Source organism: Mytilus trossulus, chromosome 14 (assembly GCF_036588685.1).
Source record: "Mytilus trossulus isolate FHL-02 chromosome 14, PNRI_Mtr1.1.1.hap1, whole genome shotgun sequence".
Lineage (NCBI taxonomy): Eukaryota > Metazoa > Mollusca > Bivalvia > Mytilida > Mytilidae > Mytilus > Mytilus trossulus.
The window spans coordinates 64653394-64675914 of NC_086386.1; the positions used below are offsets into that span (position 1 = coordinate 64653394).

The 22521-nt window shown below is 31.8% G+C and overlaps 2 protein-coding genes across 3 annotated transcripts; one reads left to right on the forward strand and one right to left on the reverse strand.

Moving 5' to 3' along the window:
* Nucleotides 1-346: 346 nt before the first annotated feature.
* LOC134695726 (transmembrane protein 33-like) lies at nucleotides 347-20356 on the reverse strand. The gene is made up of 8 exons (XM_063557112.1): nucleotides 20215-20356; nucleotides 16625-16740; nucleotides 15621-15715; nucleotides 14629-14813; nucleotides 13775-13842; nucleotides 12737-12870; nucleotides 5715-5798; nucleotides 347-4492 (listed from the first exon to the last, which is right to left on the reverse strand). The coding sequence occupies exons 2-8, from the start codon at nucleotides 16736-16738 to the stop codon at nucleotides 4363-4365; spliced, it is 810 nt and encodes a 269-aa protein (XP_063413182.1). The 5' UTR covers nucleotides 16739-16740; nucleotides 20215-20356; the 3' UTR covers nucleotides 347-4362.
* LOC134695724 (uncharacterized) lies at nucleotides 6668-11343 on the forward strand. Of its 2 annotated transcripts, none has more exons than XM_063557110.1 (2): nucleotides 6668-7809; nucleotides 8107-11343. In XM_063557110.1, the coding sequence occupies exons 1-2, from the start codon at nucleotides 7587-7589 to the stop codon at nucleotides 8778-8780; spliced, it is 897 nt and encodes a 298-aa protein (XP_063413180.1). In that variant the 5' UTR covers nucleotides 6668-7586; the 3' UTR covers nucleotides 8781-11343. The 2 variants fall into 2 exon arrangements, with proteins under 2 accessions (XP_063413180.1, XP_063413181.1); XM_063557111.1 differs by having other exon boundaries at nucleotides 6668-7695.
* Nucleotides 20357-22521: the final 2165 nt, after the last annotated feature.

Genomic DNA, 22521 nt, shown 5'->3' on the forward strand with positions numbered 1-22521 from the left:
AGCAGCCACTGTGAATTAAACTTCACCAAGAGTACTGTACAATTACATACAATCACAAGCAGCCACTGTGAATTAAACTTCACCAAGAGTACTGTACAATTACATACAATCCCAAGCAGCCAGTGAATTAAACTTCACCAAGAGTACTGTACAATTACATACAATCACAAGCAGCCACTGTGATTCAAACTTCACCAAGAGTACTATACAATTACATACAATCACAAGCAGCCACTGTGAATTAAACTTCACCAAGAGTAAACATATAAATCAAGCATTATTTGTGTATTGAGAAAATGTTAAAAATTGCAATGAAGACCATTGAAATAAATAGAAATGCATGGCATAAATTTGGTCGATTTTTATTTTTGTGGATTGGTTGCAGTCGCATTGATGTATACCATTTATCTATTTTTACTAATATAAAGACTAAAAACTTAGCATGACTTGTAGAAAAGATGTTTCAATTTTTCAAGCATCCATTGAAAGGACTAGATTTTTAAACATGAACATATATAACATGTTTAACTTTCATAAAGACTTGTTACAATATATGAAAACATAAGTTTGAAAATAAATTGGTAAAAAAACCAAAACACCTGTTCTCACAAGAACAGCAAAGGTGAATCTTTTCCACATCTGTTTACAATGAAAATCTGGTTAGCATAAATATAAAACTTTATTGTTTCAAATATTTTTCAAGAAAATGTGACATGTTTATCCCAAATACTATCATTTCCAATTATTTTGGCAAGACACAAATGTTATAGATTTGACCAAATATCTTTCCCTCTCTTGCTCTTCATTGTGATATTACAATGTTATTCAAAGTATAAACTGAATGTTAAAACTCAGTATGATACTTAAAAATGTTGATTCCTTGTGATTGATGCTAAATGGCCTTATATTCAAGTGACAAGAATTAAATGCATATTCAGAATAATTGAAATATTGTCATGTCAAATCTAAGAAATATATACCTGTGATTTTCTGCTAATGATGTATATGACATAAATACTATTTTAATTAAGAATATTTTAAAATTGCTTTATAGAATCAATGTCAGTGGACTATAACACAGTATCTAGATGTTTTTCGGTCTTTCTTCCTCACTACAACTCAAGATAAATGTTGTATAAATTCAGCATTGAAAAATTAACTATCTTATTAAAAATATATACACAACAACATATTTACATAAGTGTATTTGTCCACTTATAGAATTGAACTATCATTATTAAACTGTTACTGTTAACAAAAACAATTCACAAGAAGTTCATAAATACATTATATTGCACACCTATATACATGTATCGCACAACAGTTCAATATATAAATATTTCACAAATTTTAGTATGAAAAGATCACTTTTTTTACCACTAAAACACTGTTAGGTTAATGAATGGCATTGAACTACATTTTTACATGGAAAAATATCATAAATAACCAAAAGTTTTAAATGTAATTACACTATATGGTTTCAATGCAGCAACATTAGTATGAATATCTGTAATATTATCAGAATATAAAGAGGCGCTGAGGTGGAAATCTAGATATGTCTTCTCAAACTTCTAATTTTAATCTGAAACAAGGCCTTTTTGAAGGAGTAAATTTCAATTTCTAGTGTATTTCAGTCAAAACTACAATGGATAAGGAGTTCTCAAGTCAGAGGGCAAAATCAAAGGCTTGGGAACAATTTGGTTGAATATAAAGGAAAACACTGTAACAGGAGCAGGACCCTCTTAGGTCAGTCAGCACCCCCTATCCCCCTATACAAATTTCTGGATCTGCAACTGAATAGGTCTACTACTATCTAACATAAAAGAAACAAGAGGCTCTCAAGAGCCTGAATCGCTCACCTTATTTTTTTTGGTTAAATCTCTCATCAATGATTATTTTGGCTTTTGAATTTATTTAAATGTTCTTTGAATCGTCCTATTTTCTTCAAAAGCAAAAAAAAAATCATTTTCTTCTATGTTCTATTTTAGCCATAGGAGCTTTGTTTCTTGACATACAAGGAAATAAAATATAAAATTTATACTAGATACTCTGAAACTCATTTAGCCTAAGTTTGGCTGAAATTGATACAGCAGTTTCAAAGGAGAAGATTTTTTAAAGTAAGTCAAAATGATGAACAAATTGTGAAAAAAGTCTTTAAAGGGCAATAACTCCTTAAGGGGTCAATTAACAATTTTGGTCAAATTGACTTATTTGTAGATCTTACTTTGCTTAACATTTTTGCTATTAATAGTTTATCTGTATCTATAATAATATTCAAGATAACCAAAAACTGCAAAATCTCTTTAAAATCATCAATTCAGGGGCATTATACCTGAAAAACCAGTTACCCAATTCTGCTGAAAATTTCAGGACAGGTACACCTTGACCTAATAAATACTTTAACTTCTTGTCTTATTTGCTCTAAATGCTGGAGCTTTTGAGATATAAGCCAAAAACTGTATTTTACCCTGTGTTCTATTTTTAGCCATGACAGCCATGTTTTTTGACGAAATAGAAAATAAAACACAAACTTTATTTATACACCCTACTGATCATTCAGTTGAAGTTTGGTTGAATTTGGTTGAGTAGTTTTAGAGGAGAAGATTTTTTAAAGTTAGCAAATATGATGAACAAATTGTGAAAAATTGTCATTAAAGGACAATAACCCCTTAAGGGGTCAATTAACAATTTTGGTCATATTAACTTATTTGTAGATCTTACTTTGCTGATCATTTTTGCTGTTTACAGTTTATCTTTATCTATTATAATATTCAAGATAATGACCAAAAACTGCAAAATTTCCTTAAAATTACCAATTAAGTGGCAGCAACCCAACAATGGGTTGTTTGATTCATCTGAAAATTTCAGGGCTGATAGATCTTGACCTAATGATTTGCTCTAAATGCTTTCGTTTTTGAGATATAAGCCAAAAACTGCATTTTACCCCCATGTTCTATTTTTAGCCATGGTGGCTATGTTTTTTCACAAAATGGAAAATAAACACAATCTTTATTCTAGATACCCTAAGTATCATTCAGCTAAAGTTTGGTTGTAATTGGTTCAGTAGTTGCAGAGGAGAAGATCTTTGAAATAGTTTATGACAACGGATACAAGTGATGGCAAAAGCTCACATTTCCTTTTAGGAAAGGTGAGCTATAAAGTAATTACAAATTTTAAAGCATATTTTATTGTTCAAAATGATATATGGATCAGACACATTGTTCAAAATGACATATGGATCAGAAACAAGTTTTGCAACTTGGTAAATGCCCCCCCCCCCCCCCCCCCCCTTAAAAAAATGAATGCATTGCTTAAAAGATGAACCTTAAGAATTAATGATGGTTGGTTTTTATGGTAGATAAGATGCAATATTATAAATGCCCATTTTGTGTCAAAAAGTGAAGATTTCAAGGGAGATCACCAACTAATTTGATAATAGACAGACAACACCACAGACATTAGAGAGAAAAACAGACAAACAACAATGAACAAAACATAGAAATCTACAGATTAATTTAACACACAAATCAATAAAAAAACCAAAAAAAAACTAATAATTTCTGCTTCCTTAGTAGCACCAGTTTAAAATCTGTTGATTTCACAGTCCTTCATGTCATCTGGCTAAAACAAGTAGGTTATAAACTTAGAAATCTGTGACAGAAATACCAAAATGGAAACCAAATCATCTTAGTGTCAGAAAATGTATGAAAAAGTATCTGTTTCATTTCAATGAAAAGAAGATCGCTTGATAAGAACCCCCTGGTTCTTTTCACAAACAATTATACAACTCATATTCATTGTATGATATACTGGAATGTTCATAACTTATGTAAATTTTTCTTGTATGATCTTGGTGAAAAGAAATGTTGATCTGTTACTCATCACTGTACACTTATTAACCAAAAATCTTTTCATTATTGGCCAGGTATTGGATTTCATAATTATAGGAAGGACAGACATACGTAACACTAGGTGATAAGGCATAAACAGTGAAAATTTGTTACAAAGAAAAATTATTCTGATTCAAGCATTTACCAGTAAATGTTTTCGGCTACATAAAGACAAATTTTTCATTGGTAATGATACAAAAATCACCTATTTTCTGACAATACAATATTTTTGTTATTAATTTGTTTTTTAAAGTATAAAATATTAAAGCTGATTATTACAGAAAATATTTCTCCAATATTTTGGAAAACATAAATAATCACAATTACTATGACAACATATCACAAATCCTCCTCAATTTTCACATCCATTACAATCCTCTTCTGATACATCTGAACACAATATCTTATTTTCAAACAGAACACACTCTGTACTTCCTGTCCAACATTCTCACCTTCTGATTGGAGATCACTTCTATGCTACAGTAGGAGCCAGCCTTGAAACAAAAGCTGTGATCTTGGTTAACATGTTCCTCACCATGGCTGGACACTGAGGCTTGCTACATAAATATTCTATACTTACTCTTAGTTCATGGAACAGAGTCCTAGAAAACAACAAGAAAACTTTAATTTAGTCTTAGATGCATGATTTTTTTAACAGTTGTTAGTTGCTTTAAACTAGCTGTCAGATAACTGTGAGTACTATTAGATCTGTTCCTAGTGTCTTTTTGTTGTCGGGATGTACAAGTACCCGGCCATGTCCAATTGTATTTTTGTCCATCTGATGAGTTAAGCCTTTTTCAGCTGATTTTCATAGTTTGTTTTTACGTTGTACTGTTATACCACTGTCTCAGGTGAGGGGAGGGTTGGGATCCCACTAACATGTTTAACCCGCCACATTATTTATGTATGTGCCTGTCCCAACTCAGGAGCCTGTAATTTAGTGGTTTTAGTTTGTTTATTTGTTACATATTTGTTTTTCGTTCATATTTTTATATAAATAAGGCTGTTAGTTTTCTTGTTTGAATTGTTTTACAATGTCATATCAGGACCTTTTATAGCCGACTATGCGGTATGGTTTTTGCTCATTGTTGAAGGCTGTACGGTGAGCTATAGTTGTAAATGTCTGTGTCATTTTGGTCACTTGTGGACAGATGTCTCATTGGCAATCATACCACATCTTCTTTTTTTATATTTAAGAACTGTATAACAATAATATGAATTAACATTTTAGGCCTTTCTAAGTAATGTCATTCAAGGAGGAGACAAAAGGCAACTATTTCTTGAAAATTGCATAAAGTGTTTGGTTGCTGTTGTAAACTATTCTATACCAATAGGTACCCTGATTTTTATGTAAAGCAACATCTTGTGATTTTGGTATCAGTTCTGTAGCAATATGCACAACACTTTTTGCCAGTGTAAATTTCTTCCATTTATATATCTTTTTTGTTAAATAAAAACATACAGTGATTATATTTTTTCCCCTCTATCCAAGAAATCCATGAAAATTGGTATATCACAAATAAAAATAATGAATCTGTGGTATGAATAAATAATAAAATGTTGTATACATTCATAAGCAGTCACTGTACATTCCCAACACTTAAAACACTTTTGAATTCTATTTCTATTACATCAAACTTCCTTAAAATATTAAAACTTTTATTTTCTGCAAGTTTTTTATTGGTGCATTTTGTTCTGTTGGTTGTAGTCTGTTATCTTTCACATATGCATAAAGGGAGATAACAATATTTTTTCTAACCATGTTCATGTTTCTGGTTGCAGTTATCTCCCCTTTCATCACAAACTAATAATTGACTTATTTACCTGCAGTATGGGTTTCTCCTGGAGGAATATCTTAGTAGGAGAAATCTATAGTAGATGATTGGTAAGAACAGGGAACATTTACCACTGTAATATATCAATTATGCATAATTAATCATTAATCATTTATCATTAATCGTTAATCATAATTGGTTAGAACAAGGAACATTTACCACTGTAATATATCAATGGTGCATAATTAATCAAACAAACAATTCTGGTATGGTACTAATGGTAAACAAAAAAAAAATATACTTTTATAATATCTTATGGAAATGCTAGAATATTGCATACTGTTTGAGTTATTTAAAATCAGGAAAAAATAACTAAATGGTGATACGCATACTTTTGTAATGACATTTGTTCTTGTTGCTTTGTTTAGTAGGAAAAGAGTAATAACCATTGTGTTTACATATACTTAAAAAATATTCTATATGATAGCAAAGGAGTTCCTTGTACTAATGCAACATTAAACCTATGTAACATTTTCAATGGTAAGAACTTCTGCTGTTTTAGCTAAGCAAGAAGAATACAGGTTTCTAGAATATCCATAATGCAGGTCTTTATGTGCGGGTTTCAAGTCAGGAGCCTAGGTTTTTCAATTAGTTGTCTACCAAATTTGATTTTTGAATGTTGTATTAAGCATAAATCTGGTTTTTTTATTGAATTGTTTCACATTTTTATATGCCTTTTAAAGTTTACATCACCATTTTGATTTTGTTCATTCTTAAAGGTGTGTGGTGACCTAAAGACAAGTCATCAATAAGTCTCCATAGGAAAGTTACCTCATTTACAATCATACCACATCTCATTATTAGTGTTTCCTACAGGTGGTTTTGGCGTGTAATGGCGCCCTGCTGCGATTTCTCAACGCCCTGCCCCTTTTGGGGAAAAAAATTGGCGCCCTGCACTAATTTTGTTGAATTCCTGATGCCATGCCTTTATCGTCGTAATTAATAGAATTTAAGTCCTGTACTTAAATTCAGTTATCACGGTGCGCTGTACTATTACATTGGTTGGTCATTAGTGAGTTTCAGAAAACTCAAATTTCATTGGTGGTTAGTGAACCATACAATTTGACGTCACGATCCTTTTTTAATTCGGGTCCAACAGGAGAGGCTGCTTAAATAACTTGTTGTTATCAGAGGAAATTTTATTCAAAATATTCAGCAAAAAATTGTCAGGGAGTATTTTATGCTATATAATAATTTTTGAAAGGAATTGTTATAGCTGTACGCACATTTTAAAACAAGGAGTCGTGCAATAGAAAAGACAAATATTGACGTTGTTTATCAAAAAACAAGGATACATGTACACGTGTGTGGTTCGACCACATGGCTGAAATCAAAAACAAATATATTTTTTTTTTCTCTTTCAAAGTTAATTTTATTTAATTTTCTTTAAGTGCCAACAGTTTGGTTTAGATTTGAGTCTCTTTCAACGGGGAAAAGTAAAGTAGTAAAAACTGATGTTTACTTTGAAACAAGGATACATGTAACTGACCTACAGAAGCACATGGCGAGCACATGGTTTATTGAATTTTCTTTCAATGATTTTCCGTTGCCGTTGCTAACTTTCAAATATAAATAAATGGTAAATAATGCTTCTTGGTAACATGTTAGGACTACCAGAATTAGAAAAATATTTTATCTGGCGAGTTTTGAAATAACCTTTCGTGTTGGTATGCGAACCGGAGCCATTGCAAAATATTCAATTCGTTGATTAATTGTGTCCATTATCATGTGAAAGGAGAATATCATCGTGGCTACACGCCTACATTAATGTGTTTCAATACTTGAATTTATAAGACGAGTCCTGGTCCGCATACTTAATTTATTTATTGTTTATTTACACACTTAATGGAATGTACCCAGAATGCTTTGTATTGTTATCAAATATGTAGTTCAAAGTACTGAGTTCTATCACTTAAAATCTGAAGCAAACTTTATACATGGTTTCAGATGTGGGAACGTATGCATTACATGTATGCATATTATTGCAAAACTTCTGTTCGAGGAACAAGAATCCACCTTAATAATAAATACACTAGTCTCCGTTGTTTCGCCTTCTATGAAAGAGTTTCTCCGGTGTACAAGAGGTCAACATCAACATAATAATTATCGAATATAGGTGTTCTTGATGGATAATGGAGTACAGAGTTACTTGAATTTCACACAACCTTATTAATCGTACTGTCTTCTTTTAAATAAAAAACCGGTCACAGCCTATTTAATTTAATTTAGCTATTTTGTGCATTTTTTGATACATCAGTATTTTGCTAAGTATATTAATTACACATGTGTGATATTTTCTACTGGACATTTAATCAAGCAATAATCAATCTGGATTAATCGAATATTCAGACAGTGTTTTTTAATTCTAGTTATTCTTTTAGGAGTCATGTCAGCACAGCTCAGGCGGTCTGCCAGGAAAAGGAAAAATTTGCCAATACTGGCTGCTGCATCAGCAAGGAAAAAGGTTAACCAGAGAGTACCTGACACTATGTCAGTAACTGCACCACAGTTGCCTACACTTGATACTGGTACACCATTCATACCCATTACTAGTTCTACTGGTACATACCCAATGTTGTTTTCACAGACAGGGGCAGGCATATATACCAGCGCAAGTACAGGGCCAGTCGATTTGACAAGCACAGCTAATACCCTGTTATACTCAAGAGTACCACTACCAGACCAAAGAGTGTGCAACACTGTTACCAGTCAAGATCCTCCAGAACATTCCTTAGGTAATACTAATGGTGCCTCAAGTTTTACAATGCCATTTAGTACTTTTGATCACCCTATTCAGATACCCAGCATGCATGCTAATATTGCTTTTAATGTTTCTCAAAGTATCAGAGAAAAAATTATGAAAAGTGAATTTATTGATTTAGGCATTTTGTTAATTAACAATACTCAGCAGGCTACACAAAAGCTTGTTTTTAGAGGAGGTGAATTTATTGTGCAAACAGAAAATATGCAAAACAAAATTGGGTCTATTGACCAATGGACATCAGCATTTATCATTTTTGTTAGTATATATATATTGTACTGTGCATTCAGGTAGATTACAAGAATTACTTAAATACATGTCAGTTGTACGTTTGGGCGCAAAAAGAAATCCTAATAATTTAGGTTGGAAGTTATATGATGAGCAATTTAGGTTGCGAAAAACACTGGATCCAGCAAGTTCATGGGCTATAGTAGATCCAGAGCTTTGGTTATTATATATGGCTGATAGTATTGGCACACAAAATTTGGAAGTAAATGTAGTTTCTTCTGGTTACAATACATTTTCTGCTAATAGAAATGTGGTTAAAACGCCAAAGTGCTATGCCTTTAATTATAAGGGCAAATGTTTCAATTCATTTTGTCAATATAGTCATGCATGTATACAATGTCATGGTGTTCACTCAGTTATAAACTGTCAATTCAAGCAATATAATTTGCCTTCGCAAATAAGACCAAATCAACAGCCAGAAAGACCCCAGCAGGGATACCAGAAGATTTAAACATTAATTTCAAACTATAATTGGGTCCCTTGTAGATAGTTCAGTTGCCCAAAGTACATGTACCTAAAACAACATATCAAAGAGGTGTATTGGCCTTTAATGAGTTCAGAAATTGTTTGGTTTATAAATGTATGACCATTACCATTGTATGAATTGTGCAATTTTATAGCTATTTGTTTCAAGCAGTTACTCGCATTTCTCTATCAAGTGTTATTTAGCAGTGATAATTTTTTTTTTTTTCCAGTAGTTTGAATGTCTTGGGAGATTTTACAAAAATTGATTATAAAAAATGATGGAGGGAGTTAACCGGTCAAGGCCAAATTAGGGATTCAAGATTGCCTATTACCAAAGAATTATTTCTATTAATAGTTAAATTCTACCGTTTATTATACCCCGCTTTAAAAAAGGGGGGTATACTGTTTTACCGAGCTGTCCTTCCAATGAATATTTTTCGTCTCATTTTTTTCAGAAACTACAATACAAGGATTTCTGAAATTTGGTTTCAGGGTTTATCTAAGTCAGCTATACCGTGTGATGCGTTTTCAGATTGATCACTTGACAACTTCCTGTTTACCGAACACTTGTATGATTTTACACATGATAGCCAAGTTGAAAATTTTCGTCACATTTTTCTCAACAACTACAATACAAGGATTTCTGAAATTTGGTTTCAGGATTCATATAAGTCAGCTATACCGTGTGATGCGTTTTCATATTCATCCCATTCACTTGTTTGTTCCTCCAGTTATGCAGTTAAGTTGTTTAAAGCTGCCTTCTCGTTAGCCAATCATGGTCTTTTGAGATAGGAGAATTAGTTTTGTTTTGTGTTTTTGTCTCGGTGATATAAATACAATATTGTACCCTTGACAAACTTTGTATAATTGATCTTGTGAAAATTTTTACTGTAGATATATACAGTTTTTTACGATTTTTTGAGCAACTTTTCTAGTAGTTACATGTAACTTGAAGTTTGCTTTGATTTATTGTGGATGTATTTGGCTCACAGCTTGGCAGCGAACCTCCATTTTATGGCGGTTGACAATGAATCATTATTCTGTTTCACTGTCAATCTGGCATAATTCGCTGCATCAAAAAACATTTTGTTTTATGAATAGGATCATTTACTACAGATCTAGATGAACAATGTAAGGGTTTCGATCCATCACCTGTGTTCCCACGGTGATTTCCAAATTGTTTTAATCCTATCTTCAGTTACCATTATCTGTGGTAGTAATTTATATATATATATATGACAGTACGGTTGCCATAATCAGCAATATGCGGGTAACCTCATTTTTCAGTTATATACAACATGTATAAATTATGAGAATAATAATATTAAAGGCTGTGGCCAAATACTGCCAATTTGTTGTTTGGTTTTAATAAGCATCTGGGATAATAGAATTTAAGTCCTGTACTTAAATTCAGTTATCACGGTGCGCTGTACTATTACATTGGTTGGTCATTAGTGAGTTTCAGAAAACTCAAATTTCATTGGTGGTTAGTGAACCATACAATTTGACGTCATGATCCTTTTTTAATTCGGGTCCAACAGGAGAGGCTGCTTAAATAACTTGTTGTTATCAGAGGAAATTTTATTCAAAATCCCTCCCTCCTCCCAAAATGTATATTTATTGTAAATACAATTTATTAGAATAAGATACTGCCTGTGTTGTAATTTATAATTTCAGGTGATGTTTCAGTTGTCATTTGTTTGAACACCTATATGTATTTGGCCAATTGGACAGACAGGACCTGTGAAGAAGTCTGATCGAAGTTATCAAACCTTCCAACAAGACTTTGAATTTATTAGGCCTGTGATTTGCATAATTCGCTGCATCAAAAAACATTTTGTTTTATGAATAGGATCATTTACTACAGATCTAGATGAACAATGTAAGGGTTTCGATCCATCACCTGTGTTCCCACGGTGATTTCCAAATTGTTTTAATCCTATCTTCAGTTACCATTATCTGTGGTAGTAATTTATATATATATATATGACAGTACGGTTGCCATAATCAGCAATATGCGGGTAACCTCATTTTTCAGTTATATACAACATGTATAAATTATGAGAATAATAATATTAAAGGCTGTGGCCAAATACTGCCAATTTGTTGTTTGGTTTTAATAAGCATCTGGGATAACAACCGGTACTGAAAGACATATTTTATGAATACCGCTCGAGTTATTTCCCTTCAAACGTAAACAAAAATTTTGAATTTCATTATTTCACAAACGATCACAATTAGAAGTTTGTTTGTCGTAGATTCGTCATTTGAACGCATTTTCGTCACAATTGATATAAATCAAATGCCATCAAAAACTATTGCCAATTTCCTTTAACAAATATTTATAGAACTTTATTCAAAAAGTTAAAATTGTCTTCACGAGTTAAACAGGTGCTTTCTGTACTTTGAGCTACGCATGCATGAAAGTAGTCCTATAACTATTTATAGACCCTGATAAAAAACGTAAAATATGAAATCATTTAGAAGCAATTAAACGAGAGAGACAAAAATATATCTCTTACTAAAGGAATTAAAACCCAAAAATTATAATGTCCTGATGAATCAGGACTCGTTTTGAATTTACTATACACGTGTCACTTCCCGTTTTCGTTTCATTTTCAAACCAAAAGTAGAAAACGTTATCTATTCTTGATTGGTTTACAACTTCCTTTCAGTCGTTATACTCGTTCCAAAAAGGATTTTATACAGTTCCAACTTAATAGAAATGATTTTCAAATATCGATTTAGACGATATATAAGGATAATGGTTATGCAGCACTTGATAAAATCATTGCAAGTTAATTTCTACTGTAATTCCTTGTTTAAAAAAAAAATGATTCCAACTTGTGTTGTTCAGGAATGTCCTCAGGAACAAACTGAAGAGAAATTGTGAACCAAGTTTCTATATCCCATGTCAAAATCTTTCACAATAAGGGTCAATTAAATCATACAATACTGACTGCCAGTCATGCCTACAAGTCCTTTACATCTTACAAAGTCAAATATGAAGCTAGTTACATACATCCTTGGTCCCTTGCTGTTACACAAAAAAAAAGGTTGATTTTCATGGAGCGCAAAAGTGACTAAAGCCCTCAAAATCCTGTATATGTTTTAAACACTTTTTCTTGTTTAACAATTTGTTTTAATGATTGATTACAGATGTATATGTCCTTTTTATAGCATTAAACTAGTATATGTTTTAAATGAATCCATTTTATAGAAATTGCCTGTTCATATTAAGTAAGTGCCCTAAAATTGTTGTCCATCGCGCTTAATGTGCCCTCTGAGCTAACAATTACCCTGCCCTTTTTAAAAGCTGCAGGAAACACTAATTATATATCATAATACTTGAAATAGCTGATTTTTCACCTTCAAAATGTTGAGAAAATACAATATAACCCTGTAAAAGTCCATGAGTCAAATGCCCAAACCTACAAAAAAAATGGATTCATCCGTTTCCATTTCCATAGTTTCTTTTTCAAATTAAAAACACTTACGTAAATGTCATTAAAAAGACAGCTGGCATAATAAATATCTCGGTACAGGCTATAAATCTCAATATACTGACTTGTTGAGCCTGTAGTTTGGTTATCATATTTCTGACAAACTGAATGGACTGTGGACCCATAACCTGTGAAGAAAAACAATAATAACAGTTAATAATAGCTTAAAATTATTTATAATTTAACAATGCAATATCTTTAGATTTGTTTTACAGAGAAGTAATTTATTCAAACTAGAATCTATTCCAAAAACTTGCAAACTAGTTTCTGCTTTGAGAGTTGAGACTACATGTATTTATATGGTTATTTTAATATGTTAAAACATCAGTTTTATAGCATCATGAACAGATTCTGCTCAAACTAATGCTGGATGCTGTTGAAAATATCAGTGAGATCTGAGCTTTTGTTCATGCTGAAGACCTAAATGGGATTTTGATTTGAAGAATAGCAATACAATAGACAACTTTCGAGTTTGATGCATTTCTGTCCAAAATTTGATTTTAGTGAACATCATTCAAGCATTTAGAGACATTGTCACTTCCTTTCAATGTTGAGCGTGGTTGAAAAACTATGATGCTATATTGCATGACTTATTTGGCATATTAAATTCTCATAATTATCAATCAGCACTGCTGTCATTAGAGAATTGTGATCAAGTACCTACATAACAAACATTATTTCTAGGTTATCGTGCACAATGACAATCACCAAGACGCTTGATGAACATTTATAGTGCAGGGATACAGGCAACCCCTGCTATCTGGTAAAGGATTCACGTAGGCGTGCATAATTGACGACTTTTAAGTCTATTAAGAATAAAAAAATGAGCTGTCAAATTGGCAAAAAAAACTGCATTTTGAAAGATGATTTCTGTTTTTTTTCCCAGACCTTCCACATTCTATGCTTATTTTCCAATCTATCAAGGACCTAACTCCTGTCACCTGCCCACGATTCAGAAAAACAGGATGAAAAAAAATCTAAAAACCAAAACATATTTTATGGATTTATATATCAAATCATCAATATACTTACATTCAAAATCAGTACTGTAAAGTTACATGCATGTAACACTGCATACAAGCAGATAGGAATTAGAGACACTAAACAAACGTTAAGAATAACAATATAAAAATCATTTATATAAAACTTCATGAAAGAACTTCAAAATGTTTTTTTTTAAAGTTGAGGGAAGACTTCACCTAAAATTTATCCATGAAAGTAATACTATACTTAAAATTTTCATATGCATTTCCTTTTCAACCATAAATTTTATGCATTCTCTTATACATGTACATGTAAAGCAGTATCCTCTAATAGCCTTCCAGAGCACTCAAAATCACCCCTGGTTTGTAATGGGGTTTGTGTTGCTAAGTCTTTAGTTTTCCATGTTGTGTTTTGTATACTGTTTCTTTCATAATTTTTTGCCATGGTGTTGTTGGTTCATTTTCCACTTATAAGTTTAAATATCCTTTTGGTATAGTTTGCCTCTCTTTTATAGACCATGTTCAAAAAACCAGGTTCAACCCACCATTATTTCTTTCTTAGAATGTCCTGTACCAATTCAGGAAAATGGCCACTGGTATATCATAGTTCGCTTCTGAGTGTGTTGCATTTTAGTGTTTCTAGTGTCATAGTTCTCCTCTTATATTTGATGTGTTTCCCTCAGTTTAAGTTTGTAACCTGGATTTGTTTTTTTCTCAATTGATTTCTGAATTTCGAACAGCAGTATACCACTGTTGTCTTTATTTGATAAAAATCAAAAATGTCCCCCAAGGTTGTCATTTGTGTAACAATTTGCTGCATTATAAACTTCCACTGGTAATTTGTCTGAGCATTTCTAGTTGTAATTTGAAAGTGAGAATTTCTGCTTAAAGAAAAAAGGATACTTGTTAATGGATAGCTGTTCATAAACATGAGAGAATAAATCAAATAATGGCAGCTGTCTTCTGCTAACAAAAGGGATAAAAACTGTCTGTTCAGTTGAAAGTTAGGTAATCGTTGATGAAGTCTCAGTGCACTTGTTGCAGCATTACTGATCAATGCTCGCTGATAAAATCCATATGGGCCACCACTGAAAATATAAAGCATTAAGTCAAATACAATATAAATAAGACAAAAAAGACATATGTACAGTAGTTGTTGTCTGGTTATGTACTTTGTATGTGTTTCTCGTTTCATGTTTTTTTATAGATTAGACCGTTGGTTTTCACGTTTGAATGGTTTTACAGTAGTAATTTTTGGGGCCCTTTATAGCATGCTGTTCAGTGTGAGCCAAGGTTCTGTGTTGAAGGCAGTACCTTGACCTAAAATGGTTTACTTTTATAAATTGTTATTTGGATGGAGAGTTGTCTCATTGGCACTAATACCACATTTTCCTTTATCAGTATAAAAGATGCATCAACTTCAAGAATCCAACAATAAGAAACATCATCATCTTAAATGATATAGGAACAATTTAAATTCTAATAATGTATGACTGTAGTACAATAATAACAACATATTCCATTGAGATTTTGATACCAAACCTGTTTATCTAGCAGAATGTTAACTTTTTCAAACTTTATATATATTGTGTACAGCAAAACATGTTTTTAGTAATAGCAGAAACAACTTTCTAAGACATTACATTCAATTTGTACTTGTCATGAGCAAGATGAGCAGAACAGGTACCTCAGGTGGAGGAGCAGAAACTGCTTACCCGTCCAGAAAATCTGTGTTTGACAACTTTTATTTTTTGGGGTTAGTATTGCTCAATCCTTTGTTTTCTGTGTACTGTTGTTTGTTTTTCCCCTAGCCATAGTGTTGTCTTTCACTTTACTTGACACACTTATGATTTTTGATTATCTCCCTTATTGTATTAAATCAATAATGGTATTACCCAACAAGTGGAAAGAAAAAGAGAAAAGTACAGATAATGGTAAAGATTCTGGTGGCCCACAGAGCTGATTCTATCTTCTTAGACATCATAAAAGTCTGAAAATAATAAAATATGCTTATAACATCCTATCATTTACACTGGATTGTTGCATATCTATAGATATATGTTTTATGTCAAATACCATGTATGTTTTTTTTTATCATAATCATAGATATGTTTTAAGTTTTTGTGGCAATGTCATTTATGTGGCAATTTGCTATTTGTGTTTGTGTGGCAGATCCATGCAAGATTTTGTGGCAAGGCCAATTATGTGTTTTGTGTGGCGTCCATATATGTGTTTTGTGTGACATGTTCATGCATGTTTTTGTTGCAAGGCCATTTACCAGTATGTGTTTTGTGTGGCATATCCATGCATGTTTTTGTGGCAAATCCCAATATGTGTTTCAAGTGGCATGTCCATATAAATGTTTTGTTTGGCTTGTCCAAAAAATATGTTGTGACATCTCTACATTTGTTTTATGTGGCATCTCCATGTTTGTATGTATAGATACTTGTCTGACAAATTTGTATGCTTGATGTACAAATTTGAAAAAAACAAATACACAAAAAAATTATTTCTGTAAACAAACTTATTTTTGCTGCTACTTTATTACGGGTTAAGCCCTTTCAAACACATTTCACATTGATTTGTTTCGCAATTCTATAATCAATTTGTTGTAGAAAATAATGAAACATCCTAGTTTTACATATTCAGGACAATTTATATTCACATTATTTTTCCACTCGTTAAAGTCATGAAAATAAATCTCTTGCGGTTAACAGTACGGATAAGTAACTTTATAACAGATACAATACTCATAAAGTCGACATCAACAATAACATGCAATTACTATGAAAGATCTCCCCCAAAAGTGATTTTAAACTTAATTACTTTAAGTGTTTGGCACATCCATGTTAGATCTATGTTTTACATGTGATATAAATATGTAACATGATTGACCTACCAATACAGAGCCACCAGTGTGTTGTCCTGCATTGCCTTCAGTATTACTGCCACTTCCTGTGGACCCACTTGATCCACTTCCTGTGGCCTCACTTGTGCCACTGTTATCAGCCATTTCTAAAAAAGACAAAAACATACATTAAAAGTTAAATTAAATGCTTAACCATTAAAAGGCTTGTATAGTCCAAGGTTTTATCAGAGCTCCAGATAAGCTGCCTATTTGCATGATCACGCAATACAAATGATAAAAAAACCAATGCAATTGCCCATTGCAGGGTTCAAACCCAATTAGTTCAAAGGAAAACCCAATTATATGCCAAAACCATGAGTTCTGAACCCTTTAATTGGCTACTGTTTGCGTGATTTACCCTTATCTGTTTACAGTCGTCGCGTAAATCTATTTGTATAATATTTATAATTGGAAATGTCCTTTCATTCTAAAAATAGATCCCTGCATCAAGTAGCAGAAATGGGTCCCTGCTGGAATTTTCCGTTGCCCAAAGGTACACTTGTTTTTGAAAACATTTCGATCTTCTTAGCGTTTATCCAATTAGCGTGTGTCAAGTTGACATATTTTTTTTGAATTGCTTGGGATTTATCATAACATATATTGAATTAAAATGAAAGAAAATGTCCTGTAAAAATATTGAATAGAAGCATGTTTTCAGCTTCTTTTGAATAGCTGAGGGAAAGTTATGATGATAACAAGACTCAGCCAGTGATTTTAGGAAGCGTCCATCTAACACATGTAACACACGGGCATGTTTGCGTAACTTAACAGGAACATTGCTAATAAACACGGGTTTCGTCAAAAACAAACTCAGTTGGAAAAAGTGAAAGGCCAAATCATAATATGTAGTAGTCCAATTAATGAAGTAAAAAAAAATAATTATAATAGTCTTTCAACTATAACTATTTGGACTACATGTACAAATGTAGTTGGAGGCATCCGAAACCAAAAGTTCTAATAAGGGATCACTTAACCCAGATTTATGTAAATTGAATAAAACAAAAACATTCAAGTATAGTTAGAGTTTATATACTATTTTTTTTTCATTTTACTGTTAATGAGTGAATGAACACACAGGCACTCGTCTATATAAAGGCATACAGGGAAAAAAAATTTGAGACGAGTGCCTGTGAAAACACATATCCTTTTTTTACAGTTTATATAAGTTGTGAGAAAATACAAAACTAGCAGAAGGTTTGAAACTACACACAAATTAAATCTACAATTGCTGTTCAGTGAATAAACCAAATAAAATAGCTAGCATGTATACAAAGAAAGAAACATATTTAAGATGGAAAAACATCTGGGGTTGATATTGCCTACATATTCAATATTGACAATTTGTGTTGATGAAAAAAACCAATACATTAAGGAGCTTGGTGGTGAAAAACCCAATTTGATATTAACTTGAGGGTGAATTGGGATTGATAATGCAATTAAAGACTTATCACCCAATTACATAAGAAAATGGTGGGTAAAAACCCAAATTTGTGAATTTTTATCTGGAGCTCCGAGCTGTTTTATTCTCCAAAATCAAACTTGCCAGGCAGTGGTGCAGAGTACCAATTTCTTAATTTCAAAATTAATTATCAATACTTCATTTAAATTTAATTATAATTTGCAATTAATTAAATAATTTATTTTGACATTTTAGAAGCGAGTAATATACATTTTGTAAACAAGATATGTTTAAGAAGAAAAATTGGAATAAATGCATTTAATAATGAAAAACTATACCACTTATTTGTCTTTTATGTATTATTACTTGTAATAGTGTCCCTCTCAAAATAAGCTATTGTATGCATCTTATTTACTGGAAAAATTGGATAATTAAGTGTTATAATTCTTGCTATTTTAAATTTCAGTTCTTTTTTTCCTTTCTTTTCAGGTGTAATGTAATGAATTCAATCAGAAATCACAACATTTTTATCAAACTCACCAGGCTTTATTTGTATGCCAATCTATAGCAAAATGGAATTGGTACCAACATTGTTTGCAACAATAATATTTCAAATAGATGTTAATTATCCTTTTTCAAAAATATCAAATTCCACACATAATATGATGGATGTAAATATAAAAGAAGAAGATGTAATATGATTGCAGATGAGACACTTATCCAAAAGAGACCAAAATGACACTGACATTAACAACTATATATGACAATGTAAAACAATACATGTTTTTTGTACAAACTAGAAAACTAACGGCCTTATTTGTATAAAAAAATGAACGAAAAACAAATATGTAACACATAAACAAACAACAACCACTGAATTGCAGGCTCCTTACTTGGAACAGGCACATACATAAATACTGTGGTGGGGTTAAACATCTTAGCAGGATCCCAACCCTCCCCTAAGTTTATTTTATATATATATAAAGTTGGTTTTTTTAAAGTCAGAAAAAATCAATTGGCATCCCAAATCGAAGTCCGAGTTTGTTCAATATATTTCTGCATACAAATAACGGTAGGGCGAGTTTGTGATATTTCGAGTTTGTTATAGTCCGAGTTTGTGATAGGTCAATTTGTTATAGTCCGAGTTATCCAGCATGTCCAGCAGCGTTTTGTTTGGTATCAGGTCCGTTCGCGCCCAATACACTTTCGCACCCTACACGTTCGCACCTCGCACGTTCGCACCCAAGGTCCGTTCGCACTCTACATGTTCGCGTCCAATTTTAATTCAAATTCCAGTAGAATAATTGGAAAATCATGATTGTTGTTTTAAATTGCTTTAACTAAATGTATTTGGCTTGGTATGAGTAAAACATTGAAGATTTTAAATGAAAAACACATAAAAAATAATTGTTTTTAACAGGTCCCTTTGATCTGAAACAATGAAACAATAAAATATAGCAATACACTATTATAATCAAAACATGATTTAAAAAAAATTTCAACACACCAGAAAAAGTCAGAAATTCACTTTATTTTGAAACAAATCAAAGAAAAAATTATAACAATACACTTACCAAAACATGATAAAGAGTTATTCAAACAAATTAAAACGTTGACAGAATCTCACTTTATTTAGAAAGGATTATTTTTTTTTAACAATTCACTATCCAAAACATGATAAAGATTTATTCAACACCAAACAAAATGCTGTCTAACTTTATTTTTGAGACAATGACAACAAATATACTTATAAGAATACACTTGCCAAAACTTGATTACAAAGTTATTAAACACAAAACCGATTAAAATTGGGCGCGAACATGTAAGGTGCGAAAGTGAAAGGGGGCGAACATGAGTAGGTGCGAACGTGAATGGGCGCGAACGGACCCGGATTCGTTTTGTTTCATTAGGTCAAAATTTTAGTGGAACCTGTGTCATTTACAGTAATGGCAGACAAATGACGACCAGAGTTTCATAGTTCTTTTCTTACAGTTACAAAATATTTATGAGATAATGTACCCAACAATGACAATATTCAATAAAAATATGGCTTTTTCTGATTACGGCTGCATAATTTTGAGATGCTACTTAGTTTCACTTGAAATGATCACAATCTTTTAATGAATCCTCATGAATGGATATGAAAAACAATGGTAACTTTAAGATAAAATCCCTCAATTACCTTTTTTGTATACTGATGATGTGTTTAAAACTGTTTAAAGCTGATCAAAGCTTCTTATTCGTTCTAGAATTTCTGAAAACATATAAACTTTTAAATCTCTTCATTGGAGAGGTTTGAAAGTTTAGAGTTACCTCCCTTTATTAGGGCATGCTTTATTTCAAAATACCAGCGTATCATAATTATTTAATAATTTAAAAAGCCTTGAAAAGGCACTAGCGGTCAAATTTATGTTCACCGATTCTACTCAAATTATCATAAGATAAGATAAGATAAGATAACTTTATTAGCACTAACACATTGACAATAAATGGTTATGGCAACAAATTAAAGACTAACTACAATAACATATATACAATGAAGGAGTGACAGTGGATATTATTATGAGAGAAATATATAAAAAAATAAATGAGAAGCATATACATTATTACAGAAATCAAGTACCTTTTAATAATGAGTTTCTCACCAACCAGCATTCATTCAAATAGTTGACAACAATTTTTAATATTGTTTGGGAATTACTATTTAGAATTGATATAAGCAAGTTATATGATAAGGAAGGAAATTTGTTGTTCAATCGAACATTATTTAATTTTTTAATAAGGTTATCTCTCACATATTTATAGGAGGAACATTTTAAAAGAAAGTGAAGTTCATCTTCAATGTCTCCATTGTTGCAGCAAAGACATACCCTACTCTGCTTTGGTATTTTTAGATATCGCCCTCTTTCAATAGATAAAGTATGAGCACTTAACCTCAATTTACATAATGTTGATCTATCACTTTTGGATTTGTATTGATCAACATACGATGGTCTTTTATTTGGTTTATAAAGTATATTAAAAAAATTCAATTTTTTATTTTGATTGATGTCAGTTTCTTGCTTTTGGAAGGCTATATCATTAATTCTTTCTTGAATGGGTTTTAAATACATCTTAATATCAATAGGATTTAGATTAATAAAATGAAATCCAAGTCTTGAAATGAGATTTTTCATATTTATTATCCAAGAGTTATTTTTTTCAGTTGCTTTATAAATTTTTTGGGCAAGTGAATTATTTGATTCAAGTATATGAAGCCAATATTTTATTGCTGAAAATTCTATTTTGGTATATAAAGGCAATCTATTTAGCTCGGCTAAACATGCAGCATTTGATGCTTTACAATGTATTCCTAGAATTTCTTTAATGAATTTATACTGCAAGTGTTCAAAGGGATCTGAATCCCTGTGCTGTTTGCCTATTCCCCATACTTCACTACCGTATAGAGCAATAGGCACAACTAGGGAGTCAAATAATTTTTCTAATAGCTTGCATTGGTTATTAAGTCCAATTGTTTTTTTTTATTTTAAAAAGTGCTTTTCTACCCTTTTCAACAAGCAATGAGCTGCACAGATTTAGATTTCCTGTGTGCTGCAGTGTCATGCCAAGGTAGCAGTATGATTTGACAGTTTCCAGGAATTCATTATTATATTTAAAAAAAATTATCATGGGTTTTTCCATTTGAGTTAAATATAATGACTTTTGATTTGTTTATGTTGACTTCTAGTTTCCAGCATTTACATATTAGATCTATAACAATGTGAAAGATTTTTTTCCAAATTATAAAAAGTCTAAAAATAAACAATTTACAGGGTATGGGCTCGATAATATGTAGCTTCATTTCGTGTGTATTTTCAATTTGAGTTAGGGAGCTACCATTTGATTTTTATGGGGGGGGGGGGGCTAGGATGGAATTTGAAAAAAATAGGCAGGACAGGAGTTTTGAGTTAAAAAAAAAAAAGGCAGGATATGAGACACTTGCAAAAAAAAAATAGTCAGGACGACGATTTAGGTAAAAAAAAAGTCAGATTAAACTAAAAAAAAAGGCAGGACCGAACAGAGTGAAAAATAAAAAGGCAGGACAGAGATTACAGCTAAAAAAAAAAGCAGGACAAAATTTTTCATCCTAGCCCCCCCATAAAAATCAAATGGTAGCTCCCTTAGGAATATTGAGAAATAAATTACCAATCGGTCAAAATCATTCCCAAAATTGAACACCTAAATTTGACATTTTACGCAATTTCAAAGTTGGATGTTATGATCTGGTGTTTTCCCCCCTGATTGATTAACACATCGAACACAACCGGTCCAACATCAAACGACTTGTTAGTGATTAAAACTATTATTAAAAATAAAATTTGCATGTTTAATAGGTGTTATTACTAAAACAAGTACAATTACACTGACAGTCATATTATCTGTATTATTTCATGGAGGGCGCGTCACCGATTGGACATTGCAGAAATGTTTTCTGTTTAGGCCTTTGTGT